This window comes from Sparus aurata, chromosome 12 (assembly GCF_900880675.1).
Source record: "Sparus aurata chromosome 12, fSpaAur1.1, whole genome shotgun sequence".
In the NCBI taxonomy this organism is placed as follows: domain Eukaryota; kingdom Metazoa; phylum Chordata; class Actinopteri; order Spariformes; family Sparidae; genus Sparus; species Sparus aurata.
Window position 1 is genome coordinate 30,024,558 of NC_044198.1, and position 22,431 is coordinate 30,046,988.

Genomic DNA, 22,431 nt, shown 5'->3' on the forward strand with positions numbered 1-22,431 from the left:
AGCCAGGCTGTCAACTGTAGCCAGGCTGCCAACTGTAGCCAGACTTCTAACTGTAGCCAGGCTGCCAACTGTAGCCAGGCTGCCAACTGTAGCCAGGCTGCCAACTGTAGCCAGGCTGTCAACTGTAGCCAGGCTGCCAACTTTAGCCAGGCTGCCAACTGTAGCCAGGCTGCCAACTGTAGCCAGACTTCGAACTGTAGCCAGGCTGCCAACTGTAGCCAGGTTGCCAACTGTAGCCATGCTGCCAACTGTAGCCATGCTGTCAACTGTAGCCATGCTGCCAACTGTAGCCAGACTTCTAACTGTAGCCATGCTGCTAACTGTGTGTTTGTTTGTTAACGTCCACCTGATGACAACAACAGTATTTGTCTTTGAAATGTGCTCAGCTGTTACTCAGATGACCAGTTCAGACCAGACCAGTGGAAGCTGTACTTTCCTGTTCACCCAGCAGGTCAGTGAACACATCACTCTGAGCTGATGTGAAGCTTCCAATGTCCCAGTGGTCTCTGAATGCACCACCGCTCAATCTGATAGGATGGGATGCAAACAGTTTAAACCGCACCTGGAGACCACTGAGAGTTTTACCTGTCAGGCACCACACAGGCTGTTTTGCTGCAGGCTGGAGGGAAAACCTGCAGACAAAACTCAGGGCCAAACAACAACAACAACAATAATGATACAAGTATTCTGTATAGTTATCGCAGTAAAACTAATTTATGATGTCAAGCACCTTTATTAATATTTTTTCATCTTCACTTCATCAGCTCCTCTGAAGGAACAAAACAATTCATCCAACTTGTCACATCTTACAGCAAAATAAGAATATTAACAGTTTGATATTAATATTTTCTAATTTGATGTCATTTCTTATTTTGAGTCATTCTATTAAGATTTTCTGATTTTCTTGAATTATAAAAACTCCTTCATATTAAAATGTTTAAAATCATTGAAAAATAAAAATACTTTATGGAAACGTTGCAACACTCCTGAAACCAGAATAATAAATGAATAAAATAAGAAACACAACAAAAACAAAACAAGTCCCATCACAAGTTGTTCATCAGCAGAATGTGTTCATAATGATAATCAAGCATGTTAATAATCAGAGAAGAAACTAAAGCTTACGTAGAAACACTAGAACATGTTCATATTTCATGTGTCATAAACAAGCAAACTTTATTAAGCACAGACTTGTTGATGTCTGTAATAATCAACCAATATTTACTCAATATTTACCCTGAATCATGACAGGAAATTAAACCGATAGAATAAAGTGTGATGTCATCATGATGTCACAATGCAGCTCATATTCTTGTGTGGTTGTCATGGCAACAGCATAAAAATAAACCTAGAGCATCAGCAGCGGCCATTTTGTGTCAAATCTGTAATGTGTAGATAACAATGGGTTTAACAACAACAACAACTTTAACTCCTTCTCATGAAGTTCTCAGCTGCGTCTCATTGTCTTCAGCTGCACCAGTAAAGTAAGTGGATGTTGAGTTTAAAGGTCAAACAGGAAGTTTACACATTTTGTAGTTTTTTTATTTTAAGCTTATTAGAGACACAAAATGGCCGCCCCCGAGGAAACCACCCCGCTAGCCTCCTCTGTGTCTGATGTTTGGGGGTTGGTCAGAAAACCAGGATGAGCCAATCAGAGGCAGAGGAGCCAGAGGAGGCGGGGCATGCTACGAGAAGCAGAAGAATTCATAAGAAACAACTTTCTCAAGGTCAACACCTCTTTCCATCCCTCTCCCCCTCCCTAATTCCTTCCTTCCTTCTCTCCTTCTTTCCCTCCTTCCTTCCTTCCTTCCTTAGTTTGAGTTTTTCTTTCTTTGTGTCTGTTTTTATTTCATCTTATATCATCTCTTTACTTCGTTGGTTGCTTCCTTATTTCCTTTGTTGTTTCCTCAGTCAAAGGAAGGAAACATCGACTCAAAGAGACCAGGAAATAAGTAAATCTGAGCCACAGTCACAGTCCTCCTGCCTCTGTGACATCACTTCCTCCTCCTGCAGCGGTAGCAGCACACACGGCTCCTCCCCTCCTCCTCCTCCCCCCCTCCTGCTTCTTTCACCACGTATGGTGGTGGGGGGGCGGAGCTCGACATGGCGTACGGGTTCCCGCCGTCACTGCTCAGAGCCATAGGATTGGCTATCACTGTGGCGACGTCATTGGAGGAGCGGAGCTTAGCCCGTGGGATGCTCACCTCACTGTACGGGTTCTCCAGGGTGACGTCAATCTTTGACATGATGGTGCGTCACAGGGGGCGGGGCTAAAGATGATCAATCAATCAATCAACTAACTAGTCAGGTAGCCGGCCAATTAGAAGGCAGTAAGGGCGAGAGAGCTCTGTCAAGGAGAAAGAGAGAGAGAGGTGTTAACTGAGGAGGGAACAAGGAGGCATAGAAGGAAAGATATCAACATCCGGAGAATTTTTCTTCAACATTCAAATTAAAACCTGATTGAAACTGACCCAAAAATGTAATAGATTACTCTGCTACTGAAAGGAGTTCTGCAGAGTCTTTGCTTTCTGATTTTGTTGATTGTGGATGAAGTCTCTCTAAAGTCCTGTTCACACGGGACTCGTATTACCTGGGGACCTCAAGAGATTTAGAAACTATCCCACCACATCTGTGTTTCGTGCGGCACATTCGCACAGGATAAGCGAAGTCTGTTTTTTAACTTGGATTTACTGACATTATCCCCCGGGTCGATCGCACCGGAGCCCTTACTGGAGCAGCACAACGGTTAGATATGGATATTTTTAATATAATAACTGTTGAGCCTGTTGAAAGATGGAATAGTGTTCCTTACCGCATGCTGCCATGCATGTAATCCATCTAATCATCTTTCCAGATTTCGCTCTTCTGATGAGCCTCCTGAATTTGCACCCAAAATGCTGTCAGAACTTTAATTTATAATTCCCAACGCAGCCTCCATAATTCTCCACCGGGATAAATACAAAAAAAAGGCGTGGAAAACACAAAAAACCCTTAAGAAAAACAAAAAATGCCCCCAAATCACAGAGATGCCGATTCGCACGGGACTAATATGATCACATTGACCTCTGTGTTTGGTGAAATATGGTCGGTCATTTGTGGTGGAATTTTTACTTTACAAATCACGGACATGTCAGATTTGTATGCGATTAAGATCACAGACGACCTCCGCAATTATTACAAATCACTGGAGGTCCCCAGGTTACACTCGTCCGCGTGAACAGGGTCCCTGTGAGGAGGAGCGCCCCCCTCAGGACACTTTACTTTTAGTTACAGCTATAGTTACAGTTAGTTACTGCTTTAGTTACAGTTACAGTTACAGCTATAGTTACAGTTAGTTACTGCTTTAGTTACAGTTACAGTTATAGCCACAGCTACACTGTCAGAAATGTTTCCGTAAAATAACAGTAAAAGAACTGGCAGCTCATTACACAGGACTTTGACCATTAATTAAAAAACGGAATTTTGCCATTAATTAACCGGCCTTAAAAAACAGAATTTTACTGTCAATTAACAATAAACTACAGGCAAAATAATAGGACATTTTCAGTTATTTAATGGTTTATCTCTTGTGAAATAGCAAGATATCTGTGGTCATTTAATGGTGTTTTTATAGTGGAAAAACAGGTCATTTTCTGTTATTAAATGGTGTATCTATAGTGAAATAAAACATTTTCTGTAAATCTAATTTCAGTAATTTACTGAATATTTACTGTGAAAAAAACAGGACATTATCCAGTATAAAATGGTCTTTACCCTATAAAAAACAACAACAAAAAAACACTGGAAGCCATCAGTTATTTAATGGTTTATTTTTTAGATAAATCATCATCCAAATCATCCAGAAGCAGTGCACATAAAAAAGCCTGCCCACAAACTTACAGGTCAATTGAAGAATGGCAATTGAACAGTAAAAGAGTTACAATAGATTGAATATTTTAAAACAGTACTACACTAACACTGAAGATAATTTGAAAACATGTACCAGTAAAACTGTAACATTTACAAATGAGCAGAGGCTTAAATCATCATTACTGAGTAGAAAATTAGTGAGGTTGAAAAGCCAGCCTATACGAACACATAAAAACACAGGTCTGCATCCTGCCAGATGCTACATCTATGGTACAAGTACCCACTGATAAATAACTATTAAACAGTACATCTGTCAAGAGAACACTACAGATCCCTTTAAAATTACTGTTTTCTTTCAACTGTAGCACAAAACTAAGACAACAGTATTATGGCCACACTAAGGGAAAAAAATAAAATAATTGATTTGATGACATGCCCATCTCCAATATCATGTAGCATTTTCTCATTGGCAGGTATAGGACGTAGCACTTGGGATGGGAACGTAATGAAAGTGTTGTTGCTTGCCGGTGTCATCACGGCCTAAATTTATCTGTACAGGTTCAACTAAGTTGAACTATTTCTAATACTGAAGTTTTCTGTGGTGTGGTTAAGCTGCCATTGTGTTCTGCATTGGGCTTTGCTCAATGCAGAACAACCTGATTGGCCCTGATTCTCTGTCATACAAAATATATGAAGGTATACTACAAACAATTGTGTTATTTAAATTGCATTAAACATCAAATGAGCAAAATCATGAAGAGTGTACATAAAAACACAAAATGTAAACTGCAAAGATGCCGTCAACTGCAAGCACTCCTGCACTTGCTGGATGACATTAGGTCTCGACAAGCGATAGTGAGTCTTCTATCTGAAACCGACCTGAAACCGTCACAGTTGATGTTCCCATCATGTGTGTGCTCGGTAGACCTGGAAATACTTGGGAGCACAGGACCCAACTGGAGGAGAAGAGAAGAAAATAATTTTTACTATAATCAAGCAGCCCTACTACTTGTGAGGCAGACTCTTCCAGACACTTTGTGTGTGTGTGTGCATGCAGAGATGGGGACTTGAGTTTGACTCGAGGTTAGATCTTGATATGCTGTATCATTTATACAAAGTGCAGCCAAAAACCAGGCTAAAGAGAGAGGAACAGCAGAGCTCCTCTTGCAAAAGCTCTGGCTAGTTGCGCTAAAAATGGACCCGAATGCCGAAGTGAAATCATTATTATCAGAATGAGCTGTGCAGCGCTCAGAGATGACATCATCCAGGTCAGTAAGGGTGCCACGATTTCGAATAAATCGAAATCGACCAAAATTAATTCACAATATCGAACTTCTAATTAAAAAATGGGATTGTCGATGCTGCCACACCCCCGCGTCACGTCCGGTCGGCTTGCCGAGCAGAAAAAAAAACACTCATGTTGAAGTGCTGTGAGTCAACCACCTCTAGCTACTAGCTAAGCCAGTAGCTATTAGCTACAGCCAGTCAAACGACAGCATGGTGTTACACCATTCCTGTTCGGCTGCCAGACCGTGGTCGGGAAGCACAGGGAGATGATTTCCTCCAGAGTCGAAGTTTGTGTTTATCTTAGGGGTGAACCCCTTTCACGTGTTAAGCTGGTCGGGAAATAATACCAGGGAGCTTTGCTGTATCTGGAGGAGGTGTCGCCTTTATTCACAGCCAAACTGCAGCCTATATTGTACACTTTATTGCTGTCGCTACTACTGTTACTCCTTTCGCTTCTCCTTCCTCTCCCATTCAGTCAGGCACGCACGCTCTCTCACTCTCGCTCGCCCACTCACACCTTACGCACCTTACGCACACACACCTCACGCACCGCCCTATTCCTGAAAGGGGCTATGCCACTCTTACAACAATGGCATCTGCAGACGCAGGAGACCCATCGATAGAACTTGAACCCCCTCCTTTTTCACTGAAGTCTCAGGTGTGGAAGTATTTTGGATTTCCAGTGAGTTATATTGAAAACGTTTGCGTTGTCGCCAAAAAAGCCACAGTTTGTAAGCTCTGCAGAAACTAGATGGCAGGTTATTTTGTTTAAGTTTCCAATTGACTGAAGATATAAGTTATTGTTACATTATGTTGTTAATAAATGTTTTAAATTTGACAATATAGTGTGGTACAATGCGAACAAAGGTCAGATATTATATTGCACAACAGTCTAGTCTAAAAATGGCATAGCAACCTGTGCAAAAATAAATGTAAAAATCGAGAATCGAATCGAAATTGACCTTAGAATCAAAATGTAATCGAATCGAGGATTTGGAGAATCGTGACACCCCTACAGGTCAGAGGTTAATAGGTCAACCTACAGACCCTGGATGTTGATAACAGTTAACCCTGGACTCAGAGGGGAATAGCACTAGCGTATCATAACAAAATATTGGTGAAATGAACGAGTTTCTCTGCAGATAATGTGTTATTTTAGAGGCTGCATTGTGCTGCCCTGTAGACTCCATTATACGGATATACGCGGCTCTCGGCTGGATCTAATTTCGTCGGAACGACTTGTAATGACACCAAAGTTATCTGGGTGGGTAAATGATCGTATTTTATGCTAGAAATAAGGTCTAGATTGTAAAAAACGGTAAATCCCGTTTACAGGAATGCTTGCATTGTGTGTTTTCTTCATATGGCATTGCAATAGCCTGTTTAAAGGGATCATATCGTAAACAACTAATCAACACTGCATGCTTTAGACAAAGGAGTGATAATAATAGTATTAGCCTATTATCACTCCTTTATCTATTTCGCATACAGTATTTACAGTATACAGTAAATGCTTTGAATTTCTTAGATATAACTGTGCAGTATTCTTAGCAGACCAGATCGCAGCAGATGATGAAAGGCTCATTACAACGAGGCTTTAATTTTCAAGGGACTTGAAACTTGATTTGGATTTGTGACCAAAGATTTGAGTGAGACAGACAAGAGAGAGAGAGTGTGTTAGTAACAAAGGAGAGTGTGTAATGACCTTTATATCTTTCAAGGATTCTTAAAGTCATTCAGATCCGATAGGAATCGCAGCAGTTTTGGGGGGACATTGTACTGTTTTGCACCTTTTTTTTCAGCCTTCGACCCTCTTTCGGGGTTGATACCCAGCAGGCTCCTGTGGCAAACACAAAATGTATCATGTCACTTGGTATTGCAACATTAAGTACAGTACAGTACACGATAAAATGGGCATTGCCAAAACATACCTCTGGATGAACTCTAGTGTCAGGGCTGCTTCCTTCAGATATTTTATGTTAAGTACATAAAAGAGGCTGAACATACAGCTGAACTCCACCAGACGACAGCTAATGTGCTTGTTAAAAGTAACTTGATCCACTGCCAGCTTGTACTGTCGTTCATCTGCCAAATACAATACAAAAAGACAACACACATTTTATGTGCAGAAATGCATGTCACTATAAACTGAATTTGAAAAACTTATATTGCTTAATTTGAATGACATGAAGCTAATTTGAATTGCCATAACTGAATAAGATTTCAGAGCAAATGAATTCTGTTTCAAAATTATGCTATTCAAATTAATTTTTCCAAATGCAGTTATTGCAGTTCACCAATTAAAATTAAAATTACGTGATTCACATTCAGTTTTTTGATGTAAGTATTCAAGATGAGCAATGAAATAAACAGCCTATACAACACCTATACTGTAAACATACTTACCCATGATAATGATACACGGTGTGTTTGGCAGCTCTCCTAAGGCATCCTGTTGTAAGTGAAGACAGAATGGTCATAGGGTAAATAAACACTGATAGGCCACACTTTGTGCATTGCATACTGGATTCTATAGAGATACTGTCGAACCACATCAAGCTTCTTTTAAAGGTAGGGTTGGCGATCCTGGAAAAACGGTACTAGCAGGCTACATTTTGAAAATATACAAGTCAAAAGCCCCAGCCCCTTTCCTCAGACTTCTCTCTGAACTCATGCCTTTCCCGTTTGTGGATGTAGGTGAAGACTCTGGTCATGCACACGGGACATTTAATTAATAGCCAGGTCTCATATAATAGCCTGGGCTTTGTGTACACAAACAAATAAAGGCCGGAACTAAGTAACCCGCTACAAACTGGGTTAAATAAAAGGAAAAAGGATAAAGAAAAACAACTCAGTCCTGGAACAAACTGATGGGGATTTGATCAGAAACTCCTTCAACTTGTGTGGACTGTCTGTTAAGATTTACGGGAGTGAAGCTGACCTCATCCTCTGCTTCAGAGAGGGACAGCCTTGCACTGTCAGACCTGGGTCTCTGCTCCATGTCCAGAGACAGAGACAGACCAGCGCACGTTGTGACAATCTTCTGAATTGACTCGAATGGCAGTGAAGCGCTACGGCGCAATGGAGACAGAGACCCAGGTCTGACAGCGCAGCAAGAGAACAGCATGTGACGAGGATGAAGATGAGCTACTGAATGAGGAGGGATTTAGAAATAAAAGCCTCCCTGCCGTCTTCTTGTGGTCATAGATGACATAGCGTATTTTTGATATACAAGTCGCTTCTAAATATAGGTCGCTAGGCCAGCAAAACTATTTAAAAAAGCGCGACTTATAGTCCGGAAAATATGGCAACGTTAGTGTTCCTTTACAACACTGACGTATTTTTTTTCTTGTTTAAGGCTGCTATGTTATTTCACTTAACGTTAGCTGAGGCTGCACATTCCTTACCCGTCTGCTCCGGTGAAATAAAGCCATATTTCCGCGGTCAATAGGTCAAAAAAAAAAAAGAGAAAACGTAATCTGTCAACAACGGGACAACAGGCAGCTAACAGACCAACCTAGCTAACGTTAAAGCTATAGCTAGCTAGTCGCGAGACCATAGTAAAATACATAAGCGAACGTTAACTCTGATCTACTAACATTAACGTTTATATAATAGCCTATGTATTTAATATTTTACCGAGAAAGAGTCTCTTTGAAAGTTCAATCTATTGGCTTACCTTGAAGTGAAGTGAAGAGGGCCGAGTGAGACCTTGACGGACCTGCGCTGACAGACGCACAGGGAGTGAGGAGGGGGTTGAGTTATGACGTCACGTGCGGTGGACAGAAAATACTGTAAATTATACTGTAAACTCACAGATGACCAACTGACGAGCGATCTTTATCACGACAGACAGGCTCATATACAAAGCGGCTGTTTCTAATCTTGCAAACAATTAATTCATTTCTCAGTTTCTAAATTTAAAATAATCAAACCAAGTGTTTTAATTTACAATAGAGTATAACTAACGTTAGACTAACGTAGTCTAACGTTGCGAGCTACCGTTAGTGCTAGCAAACATTAACGTGATATCTGAGCCGTATTTTGACTATTCCAGAATATAACTTTTCCAACTCCTTTAGACCTACTGTTAATAAAACAGTTGCTTTATTATTGATTTATTTATACTGTATTGTTAATTAATAAATGTTTTCCTTACCACAAATGAAATGCAGACACTTGCAAACAATGACCGCCAAGAGAGGTTGGTTGGGAGTTCAAAATCCCATAATGCAATTCGGGATGTAAATTTACAGAAATAAACCTGTGAATCCCATTTATGGACAATATCTGTTAAAATGTACAATCATTCAACTGTTAATACACAGATTTTTCTTACAGTGTATAGTTACAGTTACAGCTATAGTTACAGTTACAGTTACAGCTATAGTTACAGTTACAGCTACAGCTATAGTTACAGTTACAGCTATAGTTACAGTTACAGTTACAGCTATAGTTACATTTACAGTTACAACTATAGTTACAGTTACAGTTACAGCTACAATAACAGCTGTAGTTACATTTACAGTTACAACTATAGTTACAGTTACAACTGCCTGATGAGACTCAGCAGCAAACATTCAAGTGTAAAACACAACATGGAGTCACCTGACTCACCTGTCAAGAGCTGCACACCTTTCTCTGCTTCTTCTTCCTTTTCTTCTTGAATTTAGTGTCTTTATAGAAAATCACAAACTTGTTCTTCTGCTGTTTTTAATCGCGTCTCTTCTTCTTCTCTGCTGCTGTTTTTAATCGCGTCTCTTCTTCTTCTCTGCTGCTGTTTTTAATCGCGTCTCTTCTTCTTCTCTGCTGCTGTTTAAAGAAACTCAGCAATCTGACTCTCTCTCTCCTTTTCACTGTGTGTAAAGCTCGCTCGACCGCCTCGCCCAAACCTGTTCTACCTGCCGACACTCCCTCTTTCTGTCAGTCCCTGTTCATTCCCTGTGGAGCTCCACCTCTCTCCTCTCTGTCTCACACTAACATATGAACAGTGTTGGCAGGGTTTTACCTCAGGAGCAGTGAGACCAGGTTCAACTGTGACACCTTGAATTGATCCAGTCAGAAATGGGCTACTGTGATGTCACTCACTCTGCACATGCTCAGTTTGATTGTCTTGTTGCTGTTGAAGGAGCCAGATTTCCAGAAACACAGTTTTCTGTCACTTTCAGGAGTAGACAGGGGGGCAGGCAGGTGACAACATGGCTGCTGGCTGCATCGTCCTGCAATCACATCACGTTTATACTTTATATCATAAAGTTCTTCAGAAGCTACATGAGACTGCAGTCGGCCTGTAGCTAGTAGCCCCTCTGGCTAATGCCAACATATTTCTAGAAATGTTATTAATTTGCACTGTCAAATAATGTAATACAATAAAATAAAACTATTACTGTCCCAATTAAATGTTAAGTGCTAAATGCTGAGTTGATGTTAATTAGCCTAGTCACACGCTAACAGTCCTCAAACTATTTAGAATCCATGTTTAATATTTGTTTGTTCATCAAATCATTTTCTTTCTTCATAAAGAGGCATCTTCATATATACATATATATTTATGAAGAAAAGATAAGAAAAGAAAAGCTGGTCACAATAACCAGAGAAGGCATTGAAATTAATTCCTCAGCACGCACATATTTCATGAAAACACTAAAATGTGTTACACATTGAAGTTTATGAGAACAGGTAAGACATGAGGAAAGGTGAGACATGGGTGAAACAAGATGATAGGCAAACATCAGGACAGGTGAGACATCAGGACAGGAAAACATCATGACAGGTGAAACATGAGGAAAGGTGACAGATGAGGACAGGTGAAGTCCGTCTGTCTGTAACCGGTTGGACAGAAACTTGTACCATTCTTGTGGCACCAAGTCCCGCCCACACTCTGCTCCTATTGGCTGAGGTTTACGTGTGTTTTTCCAGCTGCTTCAATCTCACACCTGTGTCATGATAATGTTTATAATGTTAGAAATTATGATGAAGGCTTAAATAAAATGTCTGAGGTGATCTCAATTCAATAACAAAAATATATAAATCAACATGAAAGTATTGATCCGGTGTTTGCATATTGATCAGGTGCTAACTAAATGATAATCAGTCAGTATTTTACAGTTTATGTTTCATCTTGAACGTGTTATGTTGTAAGGTGTTTTATAACCCTTTGATCACAATATTAAACTTGTTTGTTCTGTGGCTCAGGGGTGGAGCCAGCGTCTTGTTATCAGAAGGTCGCTGGTTTGATTCCCCTGGTCAGCATGTTGAAGTGTCCTTGGGCAAGATATTGAACCCCAAACTGCTCCTGATGCTGGTCGGCACCTTGCATGGCAGCCGCCACCATCAGTGTATGAATTAATGTCAGTCACTTAGGACAGAAGAGTCTGATGAATGTTCTTTGTTTATATTATTATTAAATGTGTTGTTGTTTATATTATTAAAAATGTTTGTTATTGTTTATATTATTAAAACGTTTGTTGTTGTTTATATTATTTTTTTAAAATGTTGTTGTTATTTATATTATTAAAAAATGTTTGTTGTTTATATTATATATAAAAAAGTGTGCTGTTGTTTATATTATTCAAAAAAGTGTGTTGTTGTTTATATTATTTTAAAAAGTGTGTTGTTGTTTATGTTATTAAAACCTTTGTTGTTGTTTATATTATTTTAAAAAGTGTGTTGTTGTTTATGTTATTAAAACCTTTGTTGTTGTTTATATTATTTAAAAAAAGTTTGTTGATGTTTAAATTAAATAATGTTTGTTGTTGTTCATATTATTTTTTAAAAAGTGTGTTGTTGTTTATGTTATTTTTAAAAAGTGTGTTGTTATTTATGTTATTATATTATGATCATAATAATTTCACCCCCTCCTCATTTCCCCCTTTTCCGTTTCCCGCGGAAGCCCCTCCCTGTTAGCCGTTAGCCGTTAGCCGCATAGCTCCATAGCCGGACGACAGGAGGAGACGCCGGGAAAACAGAGGAGGAAAACACGGAGAAGAGAAGGACATGAGCCCGGCGGAGGACAGCAGAGGACCGCGGTGACCGGACAGCGAGTCTGCCGCCGAAAACAGCCGCTTCACGGTGCGTTGTTGCGGCTGAGAAGGGCCGCGGAGAAGTGGAAAAACAGTCAACCTCCTCCCGACTCTCCCACTCCTCCTCCTCCTCCTCCGTCTGCTGTCTTCCTCTTTTCTTTATTTACTGGAGAAACGAGCCGAAAACAGGAGCCGAAGCACAAAATGCTGGTTCTAGTCCGTTTATTGAGCTGGTGGTTGGTTTTAAAGTTGGTGTTAATCAAGTTTACCCTCCGCCATCAGCTGCCAGATCCAGTTTCCTTCAGTTCAGTGGAAACTTCAGAGCTTCTTATCCTGTTAGCCTGCTAGCCTGCTAGCTTCACTCTCCACTTGTTTTGATGAGGATGAGCGGCTAGCGTTAGCCTAGCTTCAGTTGTACAGCAGTTCTGAGGGAATTGGAAGGGTTAATGTGAAAATCAGTTTGTAAAAATCAGATTAAAGCTGTTCGATGTCATTTAAGTAATGTGAGGAGAAATGTTAGAAATGTGTGTGTGTGAAGGTTTGGAGCAGGTTATAAATGTGTGTGTGAAGGTTTGGAGCAGGTTATAAATGTGTGTGTGAAGGTTTGGAGCAGGTTATAAATGTGTGTGTGAAGGTTTGGAGCAGGTTATAAATGTGTGTGTGAAGGTTTGGAGCAGGTTATAAATGTGTGTGTGAAGGTTTGGAGCAGGTTATAAATGTGTGTGTGAAGGTTTGGAGCAGGTTATAAATGTGTGTGTGTGAAGGTTTGGAGCAGGTTATAAATGTGTGTGTGTGAAGGTTTGGAGCAGGTTATAAATGTGTGTGTGAAGGTTTGGAGCAGGTTATAAATGTGTGTGTGAAGGTTTGGAGCAGGTTATAAATGTGTGTGTGAAGGTTTGGAGCAGGTTATAAATGTGTGTGTGAAGGTTGGGAGCAGGTTATAAATGTGTGTGTGAAGGTTTGGAGCAGGTTATAAATGTGTGTGTGAAGGTTTGGAGCAGGTTATAAATGTGTGTGTGAAGGTTTGGAGCAGGTTATAAATGTGTGTGTGTGAAGGTTTGGAGCAGGTTATAAATGTGTGTGGTGAAGGTTTGGAGCAGGTTATAAATGTGTGTGTGAAGGTTTGGAGCAGGTTATAAATGTGTGTGTGAAGGTTTGGAGCAGGTTATAAATGTGTGTGTGAAGGTTTGGAGCAGGTTATAAATGTGTGTGTGAAGGTTTGGAGCAGGTTATAAATGTGTGTGTGAAGGTTTGGAGCAGGTTATAAATGTGTGTGTGTGAAGGTTTGGAGCAGGTTATAAATGTGTGTGTGTGAAGGTTTGGAGCAGGTTATAAATGTGTGTGTGAAGGTTTGGAGCAGGTTATAAATGTGTGTGTGAAGGTTTGGAGCAGGTTATAAATGTGTGTGTGAAGGTTTGGAGCAGGTTATAAATGTGTGTGTGAAGGTTTGGAGCAGGTTATAAATGTGTGTGTGTGAAGGTTTGGAGCAGGTTATAAATGTGTGTGTGAAGGTTTGGAACAGGTTATAAATGTGTGTGTGAAGGTTTGGAGCAGGTTATAAATGTGTGTGTGAAGGTTTGGAGCAGGTTATAAATGTGTGTGTGAAGGTTTGGAGCAGGTTATAAATGTGTGTGTGAAGGTTTGGAGCAGGTTATAAATGTGTGTGTGAAGGTTTGGAGCAGGTTATAAATGTGTGTGTGAAGGTTTGGAGCAGGTTATAAATGTGTGTGTGAAGGTTTGGAGCAGGTTATAAATGTGTGTGTGAAGGTTTGGAGCAGGTTATAAATGTGTGTGTGAAGGTTTGGAGCAGGTTATAAATGTGTGTGTGAAGGTTTGGAGCAGGTTATAAATGTGTGTGTGAAGGTTTGGAGCAGGTTATAAATGTGTGTGTGACGGTTAGTGAGGCGAGCAGGATGTGTTGACTGTCTGAATGTTCACGCTGTCGTTGAAGAAACACGGAGGAGATGTGAACTGTCAGAAACGTTTTGATGAATGTTTTCGATGAGAACTGAAGCTCTAGATCAGTAACTGATCACTGCTGATGTTTTCTCTCTGGATCAGGTCACAGATGTGGTGAAACTTCGTGTCTGGCTCATTTATCGATGTGGATTTTATGTTTTTGAAAATATTTTAGAGTTTCTAAGTAAATGAAATGTAAGCTTTATGTCTGAGTATCATTGAGAATGATCAAGAAGGGGTTTTGATGAAGTGAGTGATCACTGTAATAATTCAGTAACAGTATTTATTACACATTAAATATAAACGTTGAGACAGATCTGTTGGACTGTGAAAGTTTAAAATACTCCATTACAAGTGACCAAACCTGTTACTGTTACTTTAATGTGTGTTTACCATCCATATGAATGTTTGATCGTGATGAAGCTGATGATGATTTACACATCTTTGTTCTCTCTCTCCTCAGACGACCATGCAGTCATTCCTCGCTCACCCCTTCCATTAGAGTGTGTGTGTGTGTGTGTGTGTGTGTGTGTGTGTGTGTGTGAGAGGGAGAGAGACAGAGATAGAGAGAGAGTGTTAGTGTGTGTGTGTGTGTGTGTGTGTGTGCGTGAGAGAACCAGGATGGGGTTTGGTCGGGATCTGAGGAATTCCCACGAGGGATTACTGAAGCTGCAGGACTGGGAGTTAAAGGTGCGACTTGTTACGTGTCACAGTGAACATTTAATGTAATATTTAGCTGTGTTTCATCAAACTCTCACTGACACTCAAACTCAGAGGGAGATGATTCTATAGTTGAGTGTAGATGTAGTTCGAGACCTCACAGCAAATCAGGTGCAGGGATCCTGCGCCAATTCTCTGCATCCTCCTCTGTGTGAAAGTGTCAGATACAGCAAGGGGAGACATTTCACTCTGGTGCTGATCCACCTCTGGAGGTAGTATCAGAGGAAGTATCAGAGGAAGTATCAGAGGTAGTATCAGAGGTAGTATCAGAGGAAGTATCAGAGGAAGTATCAGAGGTAGTATCAGAGGTAGTATCAGAGGAAGTATCAGAGGTAGTATCAGAGGAAGTATCAGAGGTAGTATCAGGAAGTATCAGAGGAAGTATCAGAGGAAGTATCAGGAAGTATCAGAGGTGGTATCAGAGGAAGTATCAGAGGTAGTATCAGAGGTAGTATCAGAGGTAGTATCAGAGGAAGTATCAGGAAGTATCAGGAAGTATCAGAGGTAGTATCAGAGGTAGTATCAGAGGAAGTATCAGAGGAAGTATCAGAGGTAGTATCAGAGGAAGTATCAGGAAGTATCAGAGGTAGTATCAGAGGAAGTATCAGGAAGTATCAGAGGTAGTATCAGAGGTAGTATCAGAGGTAGTATCAGAGGAAGTATCAGAGGAAGTATCAGAGGGTAGTATCAGAGGAAGTATCAGAGGTAGTATCAGAGGTAGTATCAGGAAGTATCAGAGGAAGTATCAGGAAGTATCAGAGGTAGTATCAGAGGTAGTATCAGAGGAAGTATCAGAGGTAGTATCAGGAAGTATCAGAGGTGGTATCAGAGGAAGTATCAGAGGAAGTATCAGGAAGTATCAGAGGTGGTATCAGAGGAAGTATCAGAGGTAGTATCAGAGGAAGTATCAGAGGAAGTATCAGGAAGTATCAGAGGTGGTATCAGAGGAAGTATCAGAGGTAGTATCAGAGGTAGTATCAGAGGTAGTATCAGAGGAAGTATCAGGAAGTATCAGGAAGTATCAGAGGAAGTATCAGAGGAAGTATCAGAGGAAGTATCAGAGGTAGTATCAGAGGAAGTATCAGAGGTAGTATCAGAGGAAGTATCAGAGGTAGTATCAGAGGAAGTATCAGAGGAAGTATCAGGAAGTATCAGAGGTAGTATCAGAGGAAGTATCAGGAAGTATCAGGAAGTATCAGAGGTAGTATCAGAGGTAGTATCAGAGGTAGTATCAGAGGAAGTATCAGAGGTAGTATCAGAGGAAGTATCAGAGGTAGTATCAGAGGAAGTATCAGAGGTAGTATCAGAGGTAGTATCAGGAAGTATCAGAGGAAGTATCAGGAAGTATCAGAGGTAGTATCAGAGGTAGTATCAGAGGTAGTATCAGAGGTAGTATCAGAGGAGGTATCAGAGGTGGTATCAGAGGTGGTATCAGAGGTAGTATCAGAGGTAGTATCAGAGGTAGTATCAGAGGTAGTATCAGAGGAAGTATCAGAGGAAGTATCAGAGGTAGTATCAGAGGTAGTATCAGGAAGTATCAGAGGAAGTATCAGGAAGTATCAGAGGTAGTATCAGAGGAAGTATCAGAGGTAGTATCAGAGGAAGTATCAGAGGAAGTATCAGAGGTGGTATCAGAGGTGGTATCAGAGGTAGTATCAGAGGTAGTATCAGAGGAAGTATCAGAGGTAGTATCAGAGGAAGTATCAGAGGAAGTATCAGAGGTAGTATCAGAGGTAGTATCAGAGGTAGTATCAGAGGCACAGTTACCAACGCACAACCAATCAGAGTATCCAATGGCTCAGACAGCCAATAGCTAACGCTCTCAGACTTTGCATGTTGAATTGGAGCAGACAACGTCCACGTGGTCCCGAAAGCTTCCAACGCAGCTGAACACACCAAACAGATTTGTTCCCGAACTCGTCCGAGTCTCCCGAACACTTCAGATGGCCAACGGTTGGCCCGGTGTGTTTCAGGCTTAACTGTCTTTGGCAACTTATGAGGAAAAAAATACAGCAGTTACAAGTGTCTGTCCTCCTGTCTGTCCTCCTGTCCCATCACATTTTTGCTTGAAAAACTGCGTCTGTCACCGACCAAACACTTAAACTCACAAGTGTTTGTCTCCTTCACTGTTGTGTTGTTGTAGTTACTGTTGTCACAGTGACCGTCAGCCCTACAGACGGAGTCTTCAGTGAACTTTCCCCCAGAAAACAGCCTCCCTCCCGGCGAGTGACAGAGTCAGACAGTATCCCATGTACTGATGGCGTCAGGCCTGTTTAGGAGCCACGGCGCCGACTTTCAGCCATCTAACATGTCTGAGGCATCCATCAGCCACTTGTAGCGTACTGAATCTTCTCTGGAGTCAGATGATACGTAGGATCTTTATGTATATAGACTCAGTACAAGTCTCCTGGCCAGGAGTTTGGCAAAGGTTGTTATATGTTTGAGAGAGATCCTGCAGTACTGTGCCAAATATTGCTATTCACCATATTCATATGTCTTATGTCTTGTTTTGTTTATAAGATTTTCTTCATGATTTGTAGATAAGAGATTGAATTCAGTTTGAAGAATTATTTTTTGCTTATATAGATCTGGTGATGGAGAATGGGCCAATGTTTCATCAAGCTGTAGTATGTCTTTGGTTAATTCTTTAAGGCGTTCATTTTGGGGATTTTTTGTTCGAGCATTATCTATCTATAAATACAAGTAACCTCTGTCTGTCTGTCTGTCTGTGTGTGTGTGTGTGTGTGTGTGTGTGTGTGTGTGTGTGTGTGTGTGTGTATCAGGATCAGACTGACCTGAGAGTTTCAACATGGCTGCTGCGTGGTTCAATGGTGTGATATTTCGCATTTGTTTGGACTGCAATGATAGCGTGAATAAATTATTTCATAAATGCTTTACAAATTCCACGAGCATTGTCCACCGGAGCCACTACAGTCACGTGCGCACCAGAGCCAATCACTGCAGAGCTCACCACGACCCCCCACCTGAAGAAACAAGCAGATTTATACCTGCAGCAGCGCGAGCTGGACCGGGATTTTGCCGGCGGTTCGGTCCCGTTCTGTTCTGTTCTGTGCATCTAAACTGACTGTTGTGGATTAATGAGATTAAACGAGTCCGGACCGAGTCTGTTCGGGTCTGAGGAGATCCGGAGACGCGCGGACAACAAAGTGGAATCTGAATCTGTGGATGTTCGTGTGTAGCTAGCCGCTAGCTGCTAGCTACACGGCCCACCTCCCGAGGCGACGGACCGGAAGCATTGGCACGTCCAAAACCGGACTTAGGGTAAATAATGTCCGCCACGCTTTTTCGCGAACATTGCCCTCACGTTTGCTTTGTGTCTGGTGTAGGAAGAAACGGTAAAAACCGGCTTTTTTCACGAAAGTGTCCAAGCAGCAAGTTTGGTTGTTGAGGAACAGGGAAGTTGTGGGAGGGACCTAGGCGGATGATTGACATGCAACGACGGTCGGTGTGTGTGAGAGTTGAGAGATTTGTGACATTTAGCGTGTTTGGAGTGTGTAGTTAGTGTGTTATGTAGTGTTTGGTGTAGTGTGTTAAGTGTGTAGTGGAGTCGGTTTTTGTTTAATGAGTCAGAATAATGAGGAGAAGCTGAATGTGGAGCAGGCAGTCCAGCTCTTCATTCAGCTGGAAGGAGCTCAGGCAGACCTGAGCATTGCCTGCATTTAAATGTAAATAGTTACATATAACTTTGTACATTTTTTTAAATGTATGCACAAATTTAGATAAACAACAATTTATATTTGCATTATAAGTAAAAAAAAAAAAAAGGTTTGTATACATATTTGTGGTTTTCACAGTAAAAAAAATCTAACTTTTTCTACTCGGATTTCATGTTTTTTTGTGATTTTAGGTCCATTGTGTTAATACAGTATGTCAAAATAAAAAAAATTTCTGTACAGTCACACATGTGAGGTTAGGAAGGAGAATAGGAAGACAAGACAGTTGACAACAATGTTCACTTTGGACGACTTGAGGCTTGAACTCACAACTTCTGGAACCAAAGATTGTCATCTATCGCTCTGAGCTAATTGGAAAGTGGCATTATAACAGTGGCTTCACAAACTGATTAAGCCATTCACTGTTGTGCAGGCAGATTTGAAACCACTGTAAAAAATTCAGTTATCAAGACAAAAATCTGAAAATACACATATTGCAGCATTGAGATGTTGGTAATTTGTTTTTAAAAATGATTAGTTTGCTCCATAAGTGAATAACTAATGTTTAAAAATGCTGCTTGCATTGACTGCAATTATTCACATGAGAGCAGAATTCAAAATGTTCTCAAAAATTCAGTTTTTTAGGTAAAATTCTGATATTTGTCAAACATCATCTACCATGACTCTAAAAAATGTTAAATTTTTTCATGAACGTTAATGTTTTATTTATCAGTTTGCAGGTATATGTTTACAGTAGTGTTCACAGTCAAACATTTTCATGCACTGTAGGCAAAAATTGTGGGAGGTCTTCATACGTTTTACAGTTTAAGAAAAACAGAGTGATGGACTTCATAATTTTTAATAGGTTTAAATGTACAAAAGTTTCTTTAGTATTGGGGCTACAGTTTGATGAAAGTGTGAAGTTCTAGCAGGTTGATTTGTTATGAATTTTCAAAGTTTTAACTTTAGACGCTTGCTGTAGCGCCACCATCAGGACTATTGGCTTGGGTTAACAGCTGAGGTATCTGGCATGAGACTGGACCTTTGTGCAAAATTCAGTTAGCTTTCACCCATGATCCGGTCCAAGCTATTTGTTTTTATTTAATTTAGAGGCTTGCTGCGATGCCACCATCAGGACAATTGTCTTGTGTTTCATATTGATGACATCTGACATTTTGATCTGTCATCATCCTCATCATCACCCTTGCTGGGTCTTGAACACACAACCCTTGACACCAAGAACCAGCTCCTAACTCGCTGAGCTAATTGGCTGGAAGTGAGACCAGCTGTGTAGCTGCATTTGTCGACTCAGGGACTCACTGTCCAGGCAGCTGTTGTCAAGGAAGATTTCAAAAATGGTCGAAATGTCAGAAATTCTGTTACCTAAACAAAAATCTGACAATACATAAATTGCATCTTGACAGCATGGAAATGTTGGTGATTTGTTTTTAACTCTAAGTGTTTTGCTTCATAAGAGAAAATCTGATGTTTAAAATGCCACTCTTACACTGACTCCAGTTGTTCCCATGAGAGCAGAATTCAAAATGTTCTCAAAAATTCAGTTTTTGAGATAAAATTCTGATATTTGCCAAACTTCATCAACCATGCTTTGAAAATATTCTCAATTTTTTTCAGGAAGATTGAAAATGTATTTAGCAAGAATTTGATAGTATATATTTACAGTACCGTTTACAGTCAAACATTTTGATGCACTGTAGGCTTAATCTTTGATAAATCAAAAATCCGAGAAACAAGTTTTGTGGAGGGCGGTCTGAAGATGCTGTCTAGCAAGTTTGGTGACAATTGAGCAAAAACTGTGGGAGGAGATAGGTTTTATAAGTTTTATAGGTTTTGAAAAAAACTGAGTGATTGACTTCATAATTTGTAATGAGTTTAAGTGGACTAAAGTTTCAGCAGTATTGGGGCTACAGTTTGGTGAAAGTTTCAAAACTGTAGCATGTACTGTTGATTTTGTAGCTATTTTTAATATCGGATTTCACAACAAACCTAAATATCCCTGACGTCCTACCTTCAAACACAGCCTCATTTGGCCATCCATGAAAAAGCTCCTTAACCTCCCACTTTGTTATAGGAATACACTTTTCTTACGGGCACTGCACTAGTATGATATAATTTGCTCTTTATGATTTGCTTTCATTGATTCCCAGATTACTGGAGAGGACGTCCCTGGAGTTTGATTACGTGCTAGATACTCAGTTATCCCAGTTGAGAGGAATTTGACAAATCCACTCTCAGAGAGTAGTAACGCATTGAAACGCTGTGGACGGTAGCTAGAGTGTGTAGTTGGCATACAAAGAGTCATCAAAAATGGAGCATGATCCGATATTACTATTGCCTGACATTTTCTGATTAATGGTAGTAATTATAATCTATGTGCGAATATGTTTTATGGATTGGTGAGTGAAAGGACCACTTTTACTTGTAGGGTTCTGGAAGCACCGAGCATCAGATATCTATCTATAAAAGCAAATAACCTCTGTCTGTCTGTCTGTGTGTGTGTGTGTGTGTGTGTGTGTGTGTGTGTGTGTGTGTGTGTATGTGTGTGTTCCTCAAATATCTCTGCGGATCAGGATCAGACTGACCTGAGAGTTTCAACATGGCTGCTGCGTGGTTCAAGGATGTGATATTTCGCATTTGTTTGGACTGCAATGATACCGTTAATAAATTATTTCATAAATGCTTTACAAATTCCACGAGCATTGTCCACCAGAGCCACCACAGTCACGTGCGCCCTAGAGCCAATCACCGCAGAGCTCACCACGACCCCCCACCTCCTGATTCGACAGACGCACGGGTGCTTTGTACCTGCAGCGGCGCGAGCTGGAGCGGTATATAGCCGGCGGTTCGCTCCCGTTCTGTGCATCTAAACTGACTGTTGCGGATAAATTACACTAAACGAGTCCGGACCGAGTCTGTTCGGGTCTGAGGAGATCCGGAGACGCGCGGACAACAAAGTGGAATCAGAATCTGTGGATGTTCGTGTGTAGCTAGCTGCTAGCCGCTAGCTCACCCACACAGCCCACCTCCCGATCGAGGCGATGGAACTATGACTATGGAATTAGATTTGTGCCAAAAGAAACAAACAAAACTTCTTAAATGTCAAACAAAAACAGGAATTTGAGAGAACATAAAACTCAATTCAAAAATAAAACTTAGAACTGCAATCAAATAATTTGTCAAATAGTGTAAAATATTGGTGTTTTCCTCTTCTAATAATGCATTATTTTGTTTACGGTTCCCTCTGCTGGTCTCTCTCCACTCAGACTTTTGAGCTGACTCTCAGCTTTGCGCTCTCTCTGCAGTTCTGTCTCGTTTGTGCTCCCTGACTTGTTGTTTGCAGTTTTGGCACAAACCTCTCGGGTGGGCGGGACTTTTCAGCAGAGCGTCCCCATTGGCTAATTAGATTTTGACTGACACAGCTCAGTACCTATGTGTAGGTAGCTAGCGCGCTAAACGACCCCGGCTTTAAAACGGAGAGAAGAAGAAGATGACGACGACAATGAAGAACAACAGTAACAACCCACAACAAGAAAAACTAATGAAGTGTAAGTAGTTATGACATACATATATTGTTCTACAGTGTCGTTGTCGTCGTCGTCATCTCTTCTTCTCTCCGTTTTAAAGCCGGGGTCATTTAGCGCGCTAGCTATCTACACATAGGTCAGCTCAGTACCTATCTACACATAGGTACTGAGCTGAGATGAAAATGCAAGGAAACCAGAATCGTTTGTGTGGACCGATAATGAGGTCGAACTGCTGCTGCGACTCACACTCGACTACATGGAGAGGAAGTTACAAGAAAGACTCAATATCTTCTGCAGCACGAACACGAGCATGTAGGCCGCCATTCTTGTTGTTGTTGTTATGGGACATCGCAGGGTGGGGCGATGGCGTCATCG

General features: G+C 40.8%; 1 protein-coding gene and 2 long non-coding RNA genes across 3 annotated transcripts in view; 1 reads left to right on the plus strand and 2 right to left on the minus strand.

Moving 5' to 3' along the window:
• Positions 1–695: 695 nt before the first annotated feature.
• On the minus strand, positions 696–9,913 carry LOC115592488 (uncharacterized). The gene is made up of 2 exons (XR_003986179.1): positions 9,754–9,913; positions 696–2,347 (listed from the first exon to the last, which is right to left on the minus strand). It is a non-coding gene; the product is annotated as an uncharacterized LOC115592488 (long non-coding RNA).
• On the minus strand, positions 3,793–9,451 carry LOC115592487 (uncharacterized). The gene is made up of 6 exons (XR_003986178.1): positions 9,296–9,451; positions 8,816–8,857; positions 7,543–7,588; positions 7,068–7,221; positions 6,842–6,976; positions 3,793–4,805 (listed from the first exon to the last, which is right to left on the minus strand). It is a non-coding gene; the product is annotated as an uncharacterized LOC115592487 (long non-coding RNA).
• A 2,063-nt stretch (positions 9,914–11,976) lies between the features above and the next one.
• Positions 11,977–22,431, plus strand: part of fer (fer (fps/fes related) tyrosine kinase) — a 30,818-nt gene continuing 20,363 nt past the window's right edge. Inside the window, exons 1-2 of the mRNA XM_030436360.1 lie at positions 11,977–12,207; positions 14,581–14,807. Coding sequence (XP_030292220.1) covers positions 14,739–14,807 — 69 coding nt within the window. The 5' untranslated portion in view covers positions 11,977–12,207; positions 14,581–14,738. The remainder of the gene's footprint in view (positions 12,208–14,580; positions 14,808–22,431) is intronic.